The sequence below is a fragment of the Solanum dulcamara genome, chromosome 7 (genome assembly GCF_947179165.1).
Source record: "Solanum dulcamara chromosome 7, daSolDulc1.2, whole genome shotgun sequence".
Classification (NCBI taxonomy): domain Eukaryota; kingdom Viridiplantae; phylum Streptophyta; class Magnoliopsida; order Solanales; family Solanaceae; genus Solanum; species Solanum dulcamara.
This window is the reverse complement of record NC_077243.1, coordinates 68,479,703-68,497,965: the sequence shown is the minus strand read 5'-3', so window position 1 is coordinate 68,497,965 and position 18,263 is coordinate 68,479,703. Positions and strand designations below refer to the sequence as shown.

Below are 18,263 nucleotides of genomic sequence, written 5' to 3'. Positions count from 1 at the left end.
ACTAGGGCATGCAACTATTAAATTTGTTAAATTTATATACTTTTTCGTCTTCTTTAATCTAAATCATCATTTTCACAAGAAAAATTAAAACCCTAACTATGAGAGAAAGAATTTTTTTTTTTACCTTTGAAGAGTTTTAAAAGCCTAACAATGAGAGAAGCAAGATGACGAGAATGAAGAAGAGGATGACGACAAAGAAGAAGGAAAAATGGAGAAGAAGAGACGAACAAAAAGTTGAGAAATTTTCTCCGTTCTTTTCGAAGAAGAAGAGATACAAATTGAGAATTTTTAGAAGGAAGAAAGAGAAAATAAAATTTGAAATGGGAAAGGAGTAGATTTCTTTTGTATTTTATTAAAATTTTAAAAATATATTTTAGCCCATACTTAACTTAATCTAGAAAAATTGACTTTTAACCTGTCAAAGTTATCACTTTTTTTTAATTGGAAACTTGTTTGTAACCTTCAACTCAATTTTCTCATGAGAGATCGAATATAGATGTATCATGACATTCTCATTCTCTAATTCCTTGGATCCGATCATCATCTATTCCTCTTTTCCATTTCTCAATAATAGTAATGGTTGAAAATTTATTCAGCTACAGAAACCCACTTCATATGTTCAAGAACCTTTAGCAAAGATCAAAAACAAGAGAAAGAAAAGATGAATAGTAAGTATTTTGTGTGCTTCACAATATTCATTTTATTTATCTTCGCATCTCTCTTCTACAGTGGTCGAACCATTGATTACAGATCCAAATTTATGCTTTTCTCGTCCCCGCCGTCGAGTAACGCTACGTCCTGCAGCAGCGCTACTCAATCGCGGCAGCGGCCGCTCAATGTTTATATGTACGATTTGGGGATGAAGTACAATGTTGGAATGTTGAAAGGATCGCATTACGATGGTCCTCCAGTGACCGCTGAGACTCTGCCGGAGTTTCCGCATTACACTGGGTTAAGGAGACAACACACCGTGGAGTATTGGATGCTGGCTTCGTTGTTGTATTATGAAAATGGGACAAAGCAACAGGAGGCGGTTAGGGTTTTGAATCCGGATTCAGCTGATGTGTTCTTTGTGCCATTTTTTTCTTCGTTGAGCTATGATACTTACAGTAATCAGGGGAATGATACGGAGTCGAAGTTTGATGATCAACTGCAGGTGATCACTTTTCTGATATCTTTTTATGTTTTGATGGAAGAAAAATGAAATGGACGAGTGTAGAAAATTTGGTAGCTTATTAGAGTTACTCATATATTAGTAGTATAGAGATTTTACATAGGGTTTAATATTATTCATATGTGCTAGTTATTCCATTTTCTATTAGTATAAAATAATCCATAGAGATTCTCTCATAACTTATACTATCGAGATTTTTGAATTGCAAGCCAAACACTGTATTAGGTGTGTTGAATTTTAATCATAGCAAAAGAATGCTACCAATTATGGTATATTACTTATGCGGAATTCAATACATGAATAACTTAACTCCTAACCAGCTACCAAACGACCCCTAAATGTTTGGGATTTAAGTATCATTTGCTGAATGGTCTATAGCAAGGTTGCATAGTACATACCTCTCTCAAGCTGCCGTTACAGTTAGGAGCTTCTTATAATGTATAGTTTAGGATTTTTAGCTTCTTATCGTTCTATGTTGTTTAGTTTCATTATAGGAAAAGGATATCTTGTTTATGCCTGAATTTTTGTTTAAGCGGAATCCATTCAGCTATCACTCTGCTCATTTCATTTCTTTTGTCTGAAATGCTCAATAGGAAGAGAGTGGGCATGGGAGCCAAAATATATAGTAATCCACGTATGTCTTGTTAAATGACCAGAAAAATATTTTTCTTATCTCTTTTAGCTTCTATTTTCTTCCTTGGGCAATTTATTTATACAACGCAGTTCCTGATATGTATAGAAAAGAGAGCTCAAGACTTGGTAAGAATACTATTTGATAGCGTAATGAGTGTAAATGTGGAAATCAATAGCTGATATGAGCCAAGATTCTCAAAATTACTTTGTCTGTGTTAATTTGTCCATGAAAAGCCCTGCAAAATTGGGTTAAGGAGTTTTGAAATTTCTGTTTAGGCTGAATAGTTGGTTTCTGATTCATAAAACTACATGCTTGTGACTAGGGTTGAGGGTTAGTAGGTAGTTGCGTTGTCTCGTTCCATTGCAGGATAGGCTTGGTGCTCCGTACATGTTTCTCCTTCTATATTAGTAGCATTAGTACTAGCCTCATAGTTTCTTGTCCTTCGATTTCTGTTACTGTCGGTTGTATCTTTGGTTTGGTTATCACATTATTTTGTTGTTGTTCCTGTCCTTTTTCTGAATGCTATGTAGTGATTTCTCTATTATATGCCATATCTGTTTTCCTTATGTATTTCATGTTTGTATACATTCTACCCTCCCCAGATCCACTTGTGGATTACATGGGGTATATTGTTGTTGTAAACGACATGCTTGTGACTGGCGAGAGAATCATCTACTAGGCATGTTATGCTAATCTCAAACACTTGACTCATAATAATGGCCTATCATTACTTCCTCAGTGATTATGAGAAGGAAGTTTGAATTGATTTCATATTAGCATTACGAGAAGTGGTTAAAGAATGGTTTAAAATGTAAAAAAGGAAGAGTAAAAGATCACTGCTAACACGATGTAGTGTAGCTTTAATAGTGTTGTTCGAGTCCTCGGAGAAGGAAAAACAGAAAAGGTGGAGTTGTTAGATAAAATGATTTCAATTCAAAGCCTAAACAATCTTTTACAGTATTAGTTTGAATAATTAGAGAAAACCTTTCAATTAAGGGAAGTAGGTGAAGTTTATCTAGGAAGGAGGGACTATTAGAGTGACTTCAATTAGCTTCCTTTCAATTGACAACAACAACATACCTAGTGTAATCCCACAAGTGGGGTCTGGGGAAGGTAGGATGTACGCAGACCTTATCCCTACCTTTGTGAGGTAGAGAGGTTGTTTCCAATTGACTCTCGGCTTAAAAGGAATGTTATTGAAGCATACTTGTTTAGATATTTTCAATAATTATTAGACAAAACAATATTCTGTGCACCATCCCATTAAGTGAACAGTGAACACAAATGTCTCTTGAGTGCATGGAGGAAGCCAAGCATTAAAAATTGAATGCCAAATGAGACAACAACAACATACCCAGTATGCCAAATGAAGCGACTATTGAATATAATTGTGCAACCTCTAAATAGAACGTGCTTCACACAATAGAATGCAAACTAGAGATGATAACAATATCTTTATAAAAAGTACACTGGAATTAGCAATACTACTATTTCTCATTCTTGGACTCAATTTATATTAAGAGTACTGAAATCTTTTCCAGTCACATGTAAAGGGATTAAAGCTACAGTGCAAGGTGTTGGTTGATAGGGTATGGTGCATCAAAATTAGTCTTACTTGCTGATTGTCCGATGGATTTTTCAATCATGAGCACTGGCTTAACATATGATTCAGCAATTGGGTGCGGCTCAGCTTCCCAACTCACGAACTTCTGAACTCCACTGTCCTTTGGTTGGCCTGAGTCCATCTGTTTTGTGTCAACAGGACCCTCATAAGGAACCAATCTTTGATCAGGAACTCCAACTACAACTTTTGTAGATTGTTGCCGATAGCCATATCCAGAATGACTAATCTTGCGAGATCCAACAACTTGACTGCTCTGCCCAGTTATCGGCCTATTAGATGTTGGGCTTTCTATCCATTTTTGTGCATCATCCCATTTGGAAGGGGCAGGTTTTGAGAAACGAGCTAGGGGCACTCTCTGTGCAGCCCGCTCAGCCTTTTGAAATTCAAAGAGCGGAGAAACAGTGCCAAGACTAATGTTTGCACTATCACAGTCCAAAATACTGTCATCTTGAGACCTAATTCTTGTACTGACCAAAGATTGATCTTTGATTCTCATGTCATTAATCATCTCCAATGACATTGACGAATCAACTGCTAAGGAAGTCGAACTCTCAGGAACAACACTTGCAACATTTACATCTTTGCAATTCTCCAAATTACAACCAGAGTCATGGATCAATGAGGTAAATAGCAGTTTGACTTGCTCTGTTTCAGGGGTTCCTTAGGGATCGATTCACTCTGACTGAATGCAGAAAACATTCCAGTGGCAGGTTTGGAGGAGTTGAATTACTAATTCATCCAGTGGTGATGTATTGCTAAATGTTGTTGATTGAAATGTAAAACACATCAATTAACCGTTTATATGGCTATCCAGCAGCTTGACTTTCTCTGTTAAGGACTTCTATAAGTCAATCCAATTGGGGAGCGGGTAGAGAAGTTGCTGCTTTACTAAGAAGATTTGTGTACAATTATTTAGGTTGTATACAGCAAAGACATTCTACCCTTAATAAAATTTCAGCTTTTTATGTATGATGATGTGATCACCTTGGAGAATATTATTGCTAAAACAACACGCTTGTGCTGTCTATGTATATGTGTTAGCATATAGAATACACTACTGTATATGGATTCTAGGCAAAGATCTCTTTACCCCCTAGTTATTACAAGACGAAAGAAATAAAAGAAATATAACCTTAAGTTGTGAAAAATTGGGAAGGGGCCTACCACCATGGACTAGTCCAAGAAAAAACAAAGTAACATTCTTTTGGGTTTAGAATTTAAATTCTTAATGTAGCATAAACAACACTAGAAGTTTGAATAAGCTTGAGGGGGTATGAAAATGTGTGTGATTCTTATGAGTCTTAACTCCAGGTAGAAGTTTGAAGACAGCAGCAGTTGTGTAGCCATGTCGGTCTAGACTTGCATCTCTTCCATAATTGTGTAGGTTTAGAATATGTTTATTAATGTAAAGAGAAGTCTACACTCTACAATACCTAGAAGTGTTGTATATAGGGTTATATATTCAGACTTATTCTTTTTTGTTTAATTTCTTCAAGTCCTATGTGCTAGCTGCTTTACTATTCTATGCAATTTTTAGCTGTTTCACCATGTGTTATAACTGGAAATTGGTGATAGCCTGGTAGATTCTTTCTTATATTTGTCAATGCAACTGATGTGCTAATATAAATTCTTAATGTAGCATAAACAGTACAAGCTTAGATCGATTTCCTCATCACCTTCAGAGAATGCCATTATTTTGTTGCTTACCGTGTTGATTGATAAATCACATAGGATATGTTTTACATTTTTCTTCCAGTATTGCTATGTGGATGGTAATAGCCATCTTCCTTTCTGCATTTTATTTACCTGCATTGACTTAGCTTCTTCTTCCAGGCTGAAATTGTTGACATTTTACAAAAATCAAAATACTGGAAGAGGTCTGCTGGTCGAGATCATGTAATACCAATGCAGCATCCAAATGCTTTCAAACATTACCGGGAGAAGGTAAATGCTGCTATCTTTGTCGTGGCAGATTTTGGTCGCCCTTCTCCATCTGTGTCTAATTTGAGGAAAGATGTTGTGGCCCCATATGGACACGTGGTTGAAACTTTTGAAGCTGATGACTTCTCAGACCCATATGATTCTCGCACAACACTCCTTTTCTTCCGGGGGAGGACAAAGAGAAAAGCTGTATGTTTATATAATTTCTGAATAAATCAGTTTCATATTTTTTATGACAAAAATAGTTGCTAAATCTTATTCGTGTTACAGGAAGGGAAAGACCGTAAGCGTCTGGAAAAAATATTAAGCAGTCAAAAGGATGTTGTTTTTGAAGCAATTGGAGCCACAGAGGAAGGTGTGAATGCAGTAAGTAATTTTGCTGTACCTCCGTTTAAATGCATAACATCTGGAAACATATCAGATCCCTCTGAAGTATGGCTTAAATTATCGACCTTCATTTTACTTCTTTTTTGTCACATTTTGCCTTAGTTTAACAGTTGAGATTCAGTGAATAGTACGCGTAACCTGTATTTAGTTTCATTTACTTAAAGAAAAATACAGTCAACTTTGAAATTCATCTCCCCTTCTCCTTATCCTATTGTGTGTCTTTTCTTTACTGTGATGGTTTATCCTTTCATGTCAGTCTACCAAGGGGATGCGTTCGTCAAAGTTCTGTCTCGATCCAGCAGGGGATACCCCATCGTCTTGCCGCCTTTTTGATTCCATAGTTAGTCATTGTGTCCCTGTTATTGTGAGTGACAAAATTGAGCTACCTTATGAGGACGAAATAGACTACAACAAGTTCGCTATCTTCTTCTCACGCGAGGAGGCTAAGAAAGATGGCTTCATACTTGATCAGCTCAAGAGCATTTCTAAAACAAAATGGTTTGAAATGTGGAGATATCTTAAGAACATTACACATCATTTTGAGTATCAGTACCCTCCGAAGAACGGCGATGCTGTAAATATGATATGGAGGCAAGTGAAGCACAAACTTCCTGCTGTAAAACTTGCTGTACATAGAAACAGGAGGCTTAAAGTGCCAGATTGGTGGAGATAGCTTTTGAAGCTTGAATTAGGTATACTTGGAGTGTTATTTAGACAATACTTAATAGTGTTAGAATAGGAATAGGAACAAGAATAGTATATAGAACCCAAACAACTTTTTTACCGAGAGGTCTACGGATCAATTTCTACATACATTTTTTCCTTCTATATTTTTTCTAGTAATATACTCATGTTATTGAAATTTTAGATTTGCCTCTTAATACAAAACAATCAACATATGATAGGCTACAACCTACTAGAATTAAGTTTGAACTAGAATGATTAATATAGCTAGTTAAGGACTCCTACTCCTACTACCATTGTTCACCTAATGTACATAAATCAAATGCAGGTAAAGGAGGGATTACACATGGGTTATCCTTATTCTTAATAAGTTGAACATTTTGTTCGAAAATTAGACTATGTATATAAAAGTTATACTATATATAGTTATACTATATATATATATATATACACACAGAGAGAGAGAGATTTGAGAGAGAATTTTGAATATCTGTAATGATATTTCTTGCTTCACCACTGATCAATACATTTTATACCCATTTTGTTAGGAATTTCTATATTGTAGAGTGAAACGTACCAAATAAAATAAAAGTAGAACCAAGAAAAGGTTTTGACACGTGAAACCAAATTTCCTTGAAAGAAATATTATTTGTATATTAATTAAAGAAATCACTATTAGAAAATAAGGAATTATCGACTGACAAAGTTCCATATCTAAACAATAAAAATCTCATGCTAATATCATTTAGGTACCAATTAGCAATGAACGGTATGAAAATTCAATTAGCTAGGAATTTTTCAACGGTGGATTAGATACAGCTTACCAACAAATATTTCTATAGCTAATTCCATATTTTCTTATAGTGTTCGTCCATAGTAGGTAACTTAAATTTGTATTCAATAATATATAAACAATAAATACTATTTAAGAAATAATAATAGTAAAAACAAAGATGAAAGAATGGAAAATGAGTATTTTTTTTAGCATGCGAGGTTATGGAATATATCATAACGTATTTTCCTTTCTTTGAGAGACTGACCTGGAACAGGCCTAAAGTGCGTTATCCTCCTATAATAGAATGATTTACTTTATTAGAATAGTGGTACCTCAAATTCTGCAAAACTTCTAATTCACTCAATGGATACAAATTACACCTGTTTTTGAGAAAGGAAGAGTAGTGTACATAGAAATTTCCGTACTCAATATCTAAGAAGAAATCAAATATTTATAACCTACAAAAACTGATTAGAAAAATATTATTGAATTATGTTTTTACATAATTACATTGAGATTCTATTTATAGACACCATAGTATAATCATTTTTCAAGTAGGATTTTTTATACTCTTCTTGTTTCTATTCCTATTCTTACACTTTCCTTCATGCATCATCTTTCCGTTTTCCATAATTCTCATTCTGTTTCATTCAAGGCATTGATAAATGCATCCTTGAGATGAGCGTTTCTAGCAGCTACCCGTCGAGCTGTGAGGTCAAATTGTGAACCAGATGGATCAAACACAAAGCCTCCAACTTCTTTCACTATAACAGCACCAGCTGCCACATCCCAAGGACCACCAAATTCAATTTCGTAGAAGATATCAAGCCTTCCACACGCCACTCCACATAGATTTAATGCACAAGAACCACACATCCTGAGGGACCTAACCCTAAAAAGCAATCTATTAATTCTCCCTGTAGTAGTATCTACAGTTGCCTTGTCCCTGTTTGTTCCAGCCTCTGTACCAACAAGAGCATTCACAAGTTAAGATTGTGAAGATACTTTGATAGGTTTCCCATTGAGAAAAGCACCTTTCCCATCGATTCCAGTGAAAAGCGGTTGTAAACAACACCAACCGTTGGTTTCTTGTTAATTGTGAGACCAATTGATACGCAAACAAAAGGGAACCCGTGCACAAAGTTAGTGGTTCTGTCCTATCCAAGAAATTCAATGTTTAAAAATGAGAGAAAAATATTTTATTTATAGACAACAAAGGATAGTGTGAACATGTGTTTATTGTGGCTTATCGAAAAAGTCACAACCCTTCATTAAAGTCACAACCTTTCAGAAAAATCACAATTTTTTTTCTTTTGCAAAAGTCACACCTTTCGGAACGATCACAACCCTTTAAAAAAGTCACAAGCTTTTGAAAATGTCACAACATTTCATTTCTCATTCACACCTTTAAAACCCAACAATCCCCCACATGAATGGGGAAATGGCTATTGTTAAAACATATGCATGAAAAACTGTGTGATTTGTAAGTAAGAATTAATTGCATTTGGATTAGTAGGTTTCCCTTTGAACTTTTTATAGTGAACATATATCGGATATACTTGATCAATCGATAGATTTGATATCTTTGAACCGTCGAGCTTTGGTGTATACCTAGACAACATAAGTCACACAATCAACCCTTTAACTGTTTTTGGTTCTCATTGTTTTGTTCGTTTCAGTCATGAACACTTCTTGGTTCATAAGTGCATAGAGAACTAGCCTTACCGGATTCTCCTTGAAGCGGCTTACACTTCACACTTACATAGGTGATATCTAAATGTGTTATCCCGTAGAAACACCATTTGATATGCCTTGTATCAAACTTAGATATCATTAAAAGGTCCTAATGTCTTATCCTTGTTACTGAACATTGTCGCATCATGAGACTGGATCATAAAAATTATTTTGACAATGTTGAACCGTGATCAATGACTTTGTTTGGTCTACTTGAACCTAGATCTTGGGATCTCCATTGTTCTAGATAGAGTTACCACCACGATGATTTGTCCTCGACGATAGTCCTATTTTCTTTGATGATCGCTCAACTCCCTCTCTAGTAAAGCCCGACACATTATCCTTTGAATTTACATAGTTAATTGGGATAATTCCACTAGAGAAGTTGTCTAACGGTATTATGTCTTCGTCGTATGTGACGAGGCTTACCGTTATACACAACGCTCCTAGTTGTTCCTATTGCAACTTGACTATCACAATGTATGCATATAGGAGCCATTGGTTTGGGCCAAAATGGAATATCTTCTAAGAAATTTCGGAGCCATTCTGCTTCTTCACCGGCCTTGTCTAAGGCTATAAACTCAAACTCCATTGTAGAGCGAGCTATACATGTTTGTTTGAAAGATTTTCAAGATATCACTCCTCCACGAATGGTAAAAACATATCCACTTGTGGACTTAGTTTTAGTTGACCCAGTAATCCAATTTGCATCACTATATCTTTCAACAACTGTTGGATACTTATTGTAATGCAAAGCAAAGTTTTGAGTGTGTTCTAAATACCCCAAAACTCATTTCATTGTCATCCAATGATTTTGGTTGAGATTACTTGTGTATCGACACAATTTACTTATAGCACAAGCTATGTCTGGCCGTGTACAGTTCATGATGTATATCACACTTTCCAACACTCTTGCATAATCCAATTGAGCTTGACTTTCACCTTTATTCTTAGCAAGATCAAGGTTCACATCAATAGGTGTTTTTGTATTTTTGAAGTTTAAGTACTTGTATTTTTCAAGTACCTTTTGGATATAATGAGTTTGAGACAACGCTAGAACTTGAGGAGTTTTGTGAATTTTAATTTCCAATATCAAATCGACAACTCCTAGATCTTTCATATCAAATTTACTAGAAAGCATACGCTTAGTAGAATTTATGTTTGCAATGTCATTACTCATTATTAGCATATCATCCACATATAAACAAATAATGACAACTTTGTTTGGAGGGTCTTTAATGTAAACACATTTATCACACTCATTAATCTTAAATCCATTTGTTAACATGGTTTAGTCAAACTTTGCGTGCCATTGTTTTGGTGCTTATTTTAGTCCATAAAGTGACTTAACAAGTTTGCAAATATTGTTTCTTTACCAAGAACCACAAAGCCCTCGGGTTGTTCCATGTAAATTTCTTCCTTCAATTCTCCATTTAAGAAAGTTGGTTTTACATTCATTTGATGGATTTCAAAATAGTCAAGACCTTCTTTCTGTCTAAATCCTTTAACGACAAGTCTTGCCTTATATTTTTCAATAGTTCCATCAGCTTTCACTTTTCTTTTAAAAATCCATTTTGAACCCAAAAGTTTGTTTCCTGGAGGAAGATCAACCAATTCCCAAATATGGTTTCTCAAGATTGAATCAATCTCACTTTGACAACCTCTTTCCAAAAATATAAGTCCACAGCGAACATAGCTTCTTTGAATGTTTGAGGCTCATGTTCAAGAAGAAATGTTGCAAAATCAGATCCAAATGAAGTAGATGTCCTTTGATGTTTACTGAGCCTTGAATTCTCTTTATCAGGTACATTCTTCTTTGCTTCTTCTCGATGTCGTTTAGACCCTTCACTAGATACTTCAAATCTAGTTTTATATGGATAAATATGTTCAAAAAAATCAGCATTATCTGATTCTATTATCGTATTGTTATGAATATCCAGATGTTTGGACTTAGGAACCAAAAATCGACATGCTTTACTATTTGTAGCATATCCAATGAAAACACAGTCCACGGTCTTAGGTCCTATTGTGACCCTCTTAGGTTTAGGAACTTGGAATTTGGCTAGACACTCCCACATTTTGAAATATTTCAAGTTTGGTTTTCTTTCTTTCCATTTCTCATATGAAATAGACTATGCTTTGATGTAGGGAACTCTATTGAGTATTCGATTTGCTGTAAGGATGGCTTCCCCCTACAAGCTTTGCGGTAAACCTGAACTTATAAGTACGACATTCAACATTTTCTTGAAAGTTCGGTTTTTCCTTTCTGCAATTCCATTTGATTGAGGTGAGTAAGGGACAGTAGTTTGATGGATGATTCCATTTTTCAAATATATTTCTGCAAAAGGAGATTCATACTCTCCACCTATATCATTTCTTATCATTTTTATCTTTTTATTCAACTGATTTTCAACTTTAGTTTTGTATTATCTAAATGCTTCTATTGCTTCATCCTTACTATTCAACAAATAGACATAACAATATCTAGTGCAATCCTTAATAAAAGTTATAAAATATATTTTTTTCACCACGAGTTGGTGTTGACTTCATATCACAAATGTCTGTGTAAATCAATTCTAAGGGACTAGAATTCCTTTCAATAGATTTATAAGGATGCTTAGCATACTTAGATTCAACACATACTTGACATTTTGATTTATTACACTCAAAGTTAGGCAATACGTTTAAGTTGATTAGTTTTCGCAAGATTTTATAATTGACATGTCCTAAATGTGAATGCCATAAATTATTTGACTCAAATAAGTTCGAAGAAGCTTGAACTTTATTATTATTAACAACCATTACATCCAGTTTGAAAAGGCTCTCAGTGAGGTAGCGTTTTCCTAAATACATTTCATTCTTACTAACAACTACTTTGTCTGAAACTAGAACGCACTTGAATCCATTTTTGATAAGAAGACCGGCAGAAACCTAGTTTTTTCTCATTTCTGGAACATGACCATCTTTGTTCAGCGTCGCCACCTTATCGAATGTAATTTTCAGGAATATTCTATCATATTTTTCAACCTTAGCCGTTGCAGAATTTTCCATATAGATAGTCTCATCAGGTACGACAGGGGAATAAGTAGTGAAGACTTCTCGGACTGCACAAACATGTTACGTGGCTCCTGAATCAAGCCCCCATTGTTTGGAATTTCCTATCAAGTTGCATTCGGTTCAACATTGCACATAAATTTTCAACATCCCCATTTGTATCAACCATGTTGGTTTGACCTTTCTTCTTTTTCTTCATGGAGCACGATATTCCACAGCCTTATGTCCAGTTTTTCCACAGTTGTGGCAGTCTCCTTTGAACTTCTTTTTACTATGATAGTTCTTCGGTCCAGAAAGTTTCTTCCACTTTTTTGATTTATTTGGACCATCCTCAACAATATTTGTTCCCATAATTGTTGAGTTTCCTCTAGCCTTCGTTTTGGCAACCTTGTTGTCTTCCTCGATCCTAAGACGACCAATCAAGTCTTCAAGAGTCATCCCCTTTCGCTTGTACTTCAAATAATTTTTGAAGTCTTTCCATGAAGGAGACAATTTCTCGATTAATGTGACTACTTGAAATGTTCCGTTTATGATCATACCTTCAATGGATAATTTAAAATCAATAACACATTCAACAATTTTAACAACAAAAACTATTGAATTTGATCATACCTTCTGCCAGGAGATCATGAATAATGACTTGTAGTTCTTGGACTTGAGACATCACATTCTTGCTATCAACCATCTTATAATCCAAAAATTTTGCAGCCACAAACTTCTTTAAACCTGCATCTTCAATTTTGTATTTTTTCTCAAGAGCATACCAGAGTTCTTTAGAGGTTTTACAAACACTGAAGACGTTATACAAATCATCTTCTAATCCATTGAGTATGTAGTTCTTGCAAAGAAAATCAGAATGTGTCCATGCCTCAGTCACAATAAACTTTTTGTTGTCAGGAGTTCCTTTCTCTACCACAGGAATATCTTCATTTATAAACCGCTGTATACTGAGTGTAGTCAGATAGAAGAACATCTTTTTCTGCCAACGTTTGAAGTCAATACCAGTAAACTTTTCAGGCTTTTCTACAGTAGCCATTGCTGTAGAAACTGGTGTTCTACTGGTTGAAGGCATTGTGTTTACTTCAAAACTTGATACATTTGTATCTCCTATTCTATTTGACAAAACAAAAGTAGTGTTAAACAACAGAATAACCAAATAGGGATTTTTGCTCAATTCGATGAAGTTTTTATATTCTTCAAATTGAGAAAAATAAAAACTCAATTAACTTGATGAAGATTTTATTTCTTTGAATCAAGTTAATCACTGGAGTAGAAAGTCTTTCGATTTTAGTCTCCACCCCTCCAAATAGAATATAAGATGAAGCAGAAATATACAACTTGTTTCTAGTTTAACGATGAAATTTTTATGTTCTTCCAATTATTAACCGAATGAATCTTGAATAATGATGAAGTTTTTATACTCTTCAAATCAGTATTAGATTCAGACAGAGTAGAAAATCATAAAGGTTTTAATCTCCAGAACCGTAAGATACAAGAGAAAATAAATTAAATTCCTTAAGTTTGTTATTTCTCCTGTATTAAGGTTAGCAAACCATAAACTATAAAGATGAAAATAAAAAAAAATATTCGAGTCCACAAAATTCACTGTGTGTCCTTAAGGAATTTAATCCCCTCACTGTACCCGAGGTTATGGATTATTTCCTCCCAAGATTAAACGGATAAACTATTAAAGAAGTAGCGGTATCTCAAACTTCAATAATTTCAGCGAGCTCAAAAGCCAGCAACAAAATCACACAAAGACTCAACTTTATTTGTAAGAAAATATATGCATAAGAGGGAGAAATTCAATATTTAAAAATGAGAGGAAAATCCTCTATTTATAGACAACAAAGGGTAGTGTGAACAAGTGCTTATTGTGGCTTATCGGAAAAGTCACAACCCTTTACTAAAGTCACAATCTTTCAGAAAAATTACAACTCTTCAAAAAAGTTACAACTTTTTTTTTTGGAAAAGTCACAACCTTTTGGAAAATCACAATCTTTCGGAACGATCATAACCCTTCGGAAAAGTCACAACCTTTTGAAACAGTCACAATCTTTCATTTCTCATTCACACTTTTAAAACCCAACAGTTGTTCATCAGTCAACTCAAAATTTCCGCAAGCAGCAGTTGTTTCTTCACCAATGAACTTATGGTTGGGGAAACGTTGCTTGAGATGATTAAAAATGAAATCTCCACATGCCTTATCAGTCTCTGTGACTAAATCCACCACTCCTTTGTGCTCAACATGCTTAGTCTTGTAGAATCCTTGATGAATTAACTCTCCAGCTTTCTTAGCTGCTTCAATAGCGACATCAAGAAACTCTTCAAGTGAAACATTTTGCGCCATCTTATTTTAATTGAGTGATGGGAAGAAAAAGAGAAAATATTATTGAGTTGTGTATCTATATAATTAGATTGAGACTCTATTTATATACACTTATATATACTAATCTTTTTTCAAGTAGGATTCTACATAATAAACATTTTCCGATAGGATTATATCTACTAATCCTTTTCAAATGGGAAACTCTATCCTAATCCTTTTCTGAATAGAATTCTATATACTAATCCTTTTTCGAATAGGATTTTTTATATATACTGTTCTTGTTCCTATTCCTATTTGAACAAATTTTAGTGGATAGTTGTAACGATCCGATTTCTCAAGTAATGATGACACCTACTATACCCATCAGTAGGTAAAATGACTCGTATGCAAGTAATGGGATCAAGAGTGGAAACTAAACCAGAAATTAAACTATTAACATAATTTTACAACGGAGTAAGCGGAAGCAAGCCAAAAATATATATAACAAAAGATCCCTCCAGAACCTGAAAGTCACATATATAGATTTGTCTAATAAAAGAGTACAAGTCCCAAAAGTGGACCACAGAAACAAAAGACTTGTCTCAAAAAATAAAAAAAACTAGTCAACTATACATAAAAGGAGACAGGTAAATCCAGGACGCCATGTACTCACCCTTGCCTCCGAAGTCAGAATGCTGCAGGCTCGAATAAACGCTGGTAGCTGGTGCTCGGACCTGCATCACAAAAACAGATGCATAGTGTAGTATGAGTACCAAAACAACATGTACTCAATAGGCATCATACACCGACTGAGCTTGAAAAGTAAAAGCAATATGAAAAGTAGGAATAACATAGATATGAAGTTAAGGAGGGGATTCTAAGTAGGGATGCACACAAGTGTAAGAAAGAACCAAACTAAAGTAAGATTCTATATACTAAAAGTAGGATTTTCTATATTAATCCTTTCCCCAGTAGAATTTTATATACTAACTTTTTTCCAAGTAGGATTTTATATACTAATCATTTCTCAAATAGGATTCTATATACTATTCTTGTTTCTATTTCTATTCTTACAAGATTCATAGAATAGTCAGAGTAACCTGTAAGTTTCAATATTCAGTATTATCAAAAGCAAAATAATGTGAAAAAGCTCAAAAATGCATTGTGATTTTAAGCGCAAATCATAAATAAAGAGAGAAATTTCATGAAAAAAGACACCAGAGAAAAAATACGAATAGTAGCACAAAAAGGCACAAATAAGTTTAATTTTTATACAATTTTCATGACACTTACTAATCATAGTGAAGCTTTTGTTTATAACCATCCAATCATGTTCCTTGGCCTTCTAACCCGACCCGAACTGCTCTAGGAAGGGGTTCTTGCAAGTCAACCTCAATTCTTACCTCTGGCAAGTTAGAGTTGCTGTCGATACAGTGGAAACAACTTTAAGTGAAGTACCAATTTGAGCAATGATCTATCGAAGATTATTTCAACTGAATACATGATATTTGAGTTCCAGCAATAGCACCCAAATTGATACTAAAGAAGTTTATTCATAGAGATTGAAATCTAGTGACCATTTAAACATTCGCATTAAGGATCGAGAGAATAATAAAAAATCTTCTGAAAATAACATTATTAAGATCAGATTCATTGTTGAAATAAAAAAAAAACATGTCTGTAATCATAGACCCTGATTTTCACTTTCATTCCAATGGAATTTGCTTCAAGAATTTTGTCCTAATTTCCTCAATTTTTGGCCTCCCATAGGTAATTTTTTTACAAAGGTTCATTTACATTCATCCGCCATTACTTCATTGTAGTTCTCCACCTTGAAGATCACCACTAGTTTTTCATTACATTTTGTTGTCTCAGCCACTCAATTCCATGGTCTTCTTTATTTTTTTTGTTTTACTTATACTTAAATTTATTTGTTAATTAAGTCGTCATCATTTGGCGAAATTCATGATAATCAAGTTCCCCGTTACCATCAGTGTCATAAACTTGGATCATATTGACACATTCGTCATAAGATTTTGAATCCCCTAAACGACTTAAAACTCTCTGCAAGCTTTTAGGTGTAATCCGACCACAACCTTTTTCAAGTTCATACATCTCAAATGCTGACTTTAAGGATTCATCATCTTCAATACTTCCTTCTTTTTGAAGCAACAATTTCTTAAAATCTTCAAAATCTATGAAACTATCACCGTCTGTATCGAGTTCGTCTATGATTTCTTGAGCATTTTCATGTGACATATGTTCTCCTATGGATCCAAAATATGCTCTTAGCTCGAAAGCCGATATTTTACCTGTTAGGAAATGTTGTTATACAACAAAACAGAATTAACGAAAGGCTTTGAGGTGCATACTGAATTTTCCTTGAAGAAATATTGCAATATAAAATGAAGGGTGGTCAGTTAGGCGATTTACATACATCAGGTGAAAAAAGATAGGAATAGTAGGAGTCCTTACTAGATTATATTATATTACTCAAGTCTAATTCAAACTCAGCTTGTAGCTTATCATATGTGGTTGTTTTGTATATATAGGAGACATGTAGAACATACATACACAATGAGGTTGTCATGACTCTACTTTAAATAGAGTCAGCATTGGCACTCAAATGTCTTAATTAATAGTGTACTTTCTAAACTGTTCTTTCTGTTCTCTCCCTCTCTCTCTCTCTATATATATATAAAAGCTACAACCTACTACAAGAATTAATTAGTTTGAATTAGAATAATTATCTAGCTAGTTAAGGACTCCTACTAGAGCTCCTATCATTTTTCATATAATGTATGTAAATCAAATGCAGTTAAAGGAGGGGTGACGTACACATGGGTTATCCTTATTCTTAACAAGTTGAACATAGTTGTTGAAAAATTACACTATGTATATAAAAATTATACCAGGTAGGCAGGTATATATATGTATATATAGATTTGGGAAACAATATTGATCATCTTTACCAAATTCCTTGCTTAACTACTAACTGATTTTTCATAGCCATTTTGTTAGGAATTATATTGTAGAGTAAAACATATCAAATAAAATAAAGTAGAACCAAGAAAAGGTTTTGAGGCGCCAAACCAGACTTCCATAAAGAGATATTATTCATATATTGATTGAAGAAATACATACAAATCTCTTTAGGATATGAGAATATATATATACCTAGGTATGTACACTGCGTAGTTTTTGATAGTCAGTTCAAAAGGAATATATGAAAACAAACATTTCTATTTCACAAATAGAAATATTAGTTCTATTCAAAAATTAAATTAAATAAATTTAAATAATAAATTGCACATTTGCGGAACTACATTAAAAAATTACCATCGTTATTGGTATCAAAATGACGGAACACTTCTCTAAACTCGTCTTCTTTCGATGAATTTCGTCGTGATATATTTGGTGATTTTGGAGAATTTTGGCTTGAATTTGAGGACTTTGATCTAAGCCTTGGTAAGATTACTCTAAGGTTTTTATAATGTGAAGAAAAACTAAAAGATTTTGGTAGTTTAATTGATTCCATGAATAAATGGATATTGATAATATGATTATCAATATGTGGACTCTCAAGCCAAAGTGAAGTAGAAGTAATTTGGTTTGTTGCTTCCTAATTGTGACAATTTATATAGACCAAAAAGTGCTTAGCAGATGTGAACTACACCACTAAAAGTTGAAAAGTCACTTATGTAACATACTATGAAAGTTCCAATCATATTTCAAAAATTTTAAGTGGTCGTTTGTTTTATTATATAAAACGTTTCGTTAGTTTTATTACGAAATAATAATCTTCATACAATTTAATTTAACATTGGGTTAAGCCTCGATAAGCTACCTATTGTTATTAATCTTGCATAAATTATAAAAATGTGTATTTTTTTGTGAAGGATGAAATGTTGAGTAAATTAAAATACGTGTATTAAAAGTATGTGGATA

General features: G+C 34.0%; 2 protein-coding genes and 1 pseudogene across 3 annotated transcripts; 1 reads left to right on the top strand and 2 right to left on the bottom strand.

Moving 5' to 3' along the window:
- The first annotated feature begins 431 nt into the window (after window positions 1–431).
- Window positions 432–6,549, top strand: LOC129895621 (probable arabinosyltransferase ARAD1). Of its 2 annotated transcripts, XM_055971351.1 has the most exons (5): window positions 432–668; window positions 751–1,156; window positions 5,266–5,562; window positions 5,644–5,739; window positions 6,017–6,549. In XM_055971351.1, the coding sequence occupies exons 2-5, from the start codon at window positions 761–763 to the stop codon at window positions 6,431–6,433; spliced, it is 1,206 nt and encodes a 401-aa protein (XP_055827326.1). In that variant the 5' UTR covers window positions 432–668; window positions 751–760; the 3' UTR covers window positions 6,434–6,549. The 2 variants fall into 2 exon arrangements, with proteins under 2 accessions (XP_055827326.1, XP_055827325.1); XM_055971350.1 differs by having other exon boundaries at window positions 432–1,156.
- Window positions 6,550–7,831: 1,282 nt separating this feature from the next.
- On the bottom strand, window positions 7,832–14,392 carry LOC129895622 (inositol monophosphatase 3-like; annotated as a pseudogene).
- Window positions 14,393–14,835: 443 nt separating this feature from the next.
- Window positions 14,836–17,933, bottom strand: LOC129895920 (probable calcium-binding protein CML41). Its single transcript, XM_055971707.1, has 3 exons — window positions 17,655–17,933; window positions 15,609–16,627; window positions 14,836–15,049 (listed from the first exon to the last, which is right to left on the bottom strand). Exons 1-2 carry the CDS (start codon window positions 17,851–17,853, stop codon window positions 16,254–16,256), a joined length of 573 nt encoding a protein of 190 aa, XP_055827682.1. The 5' UTR covers window positions 17,854–17,933; the 3' UTR covers window positions 14,836–15,049; window positions 15,609–16,253.
- Between the last annotated feature and the right edge of the window lie 330 nt (window positions 17,934–18,263).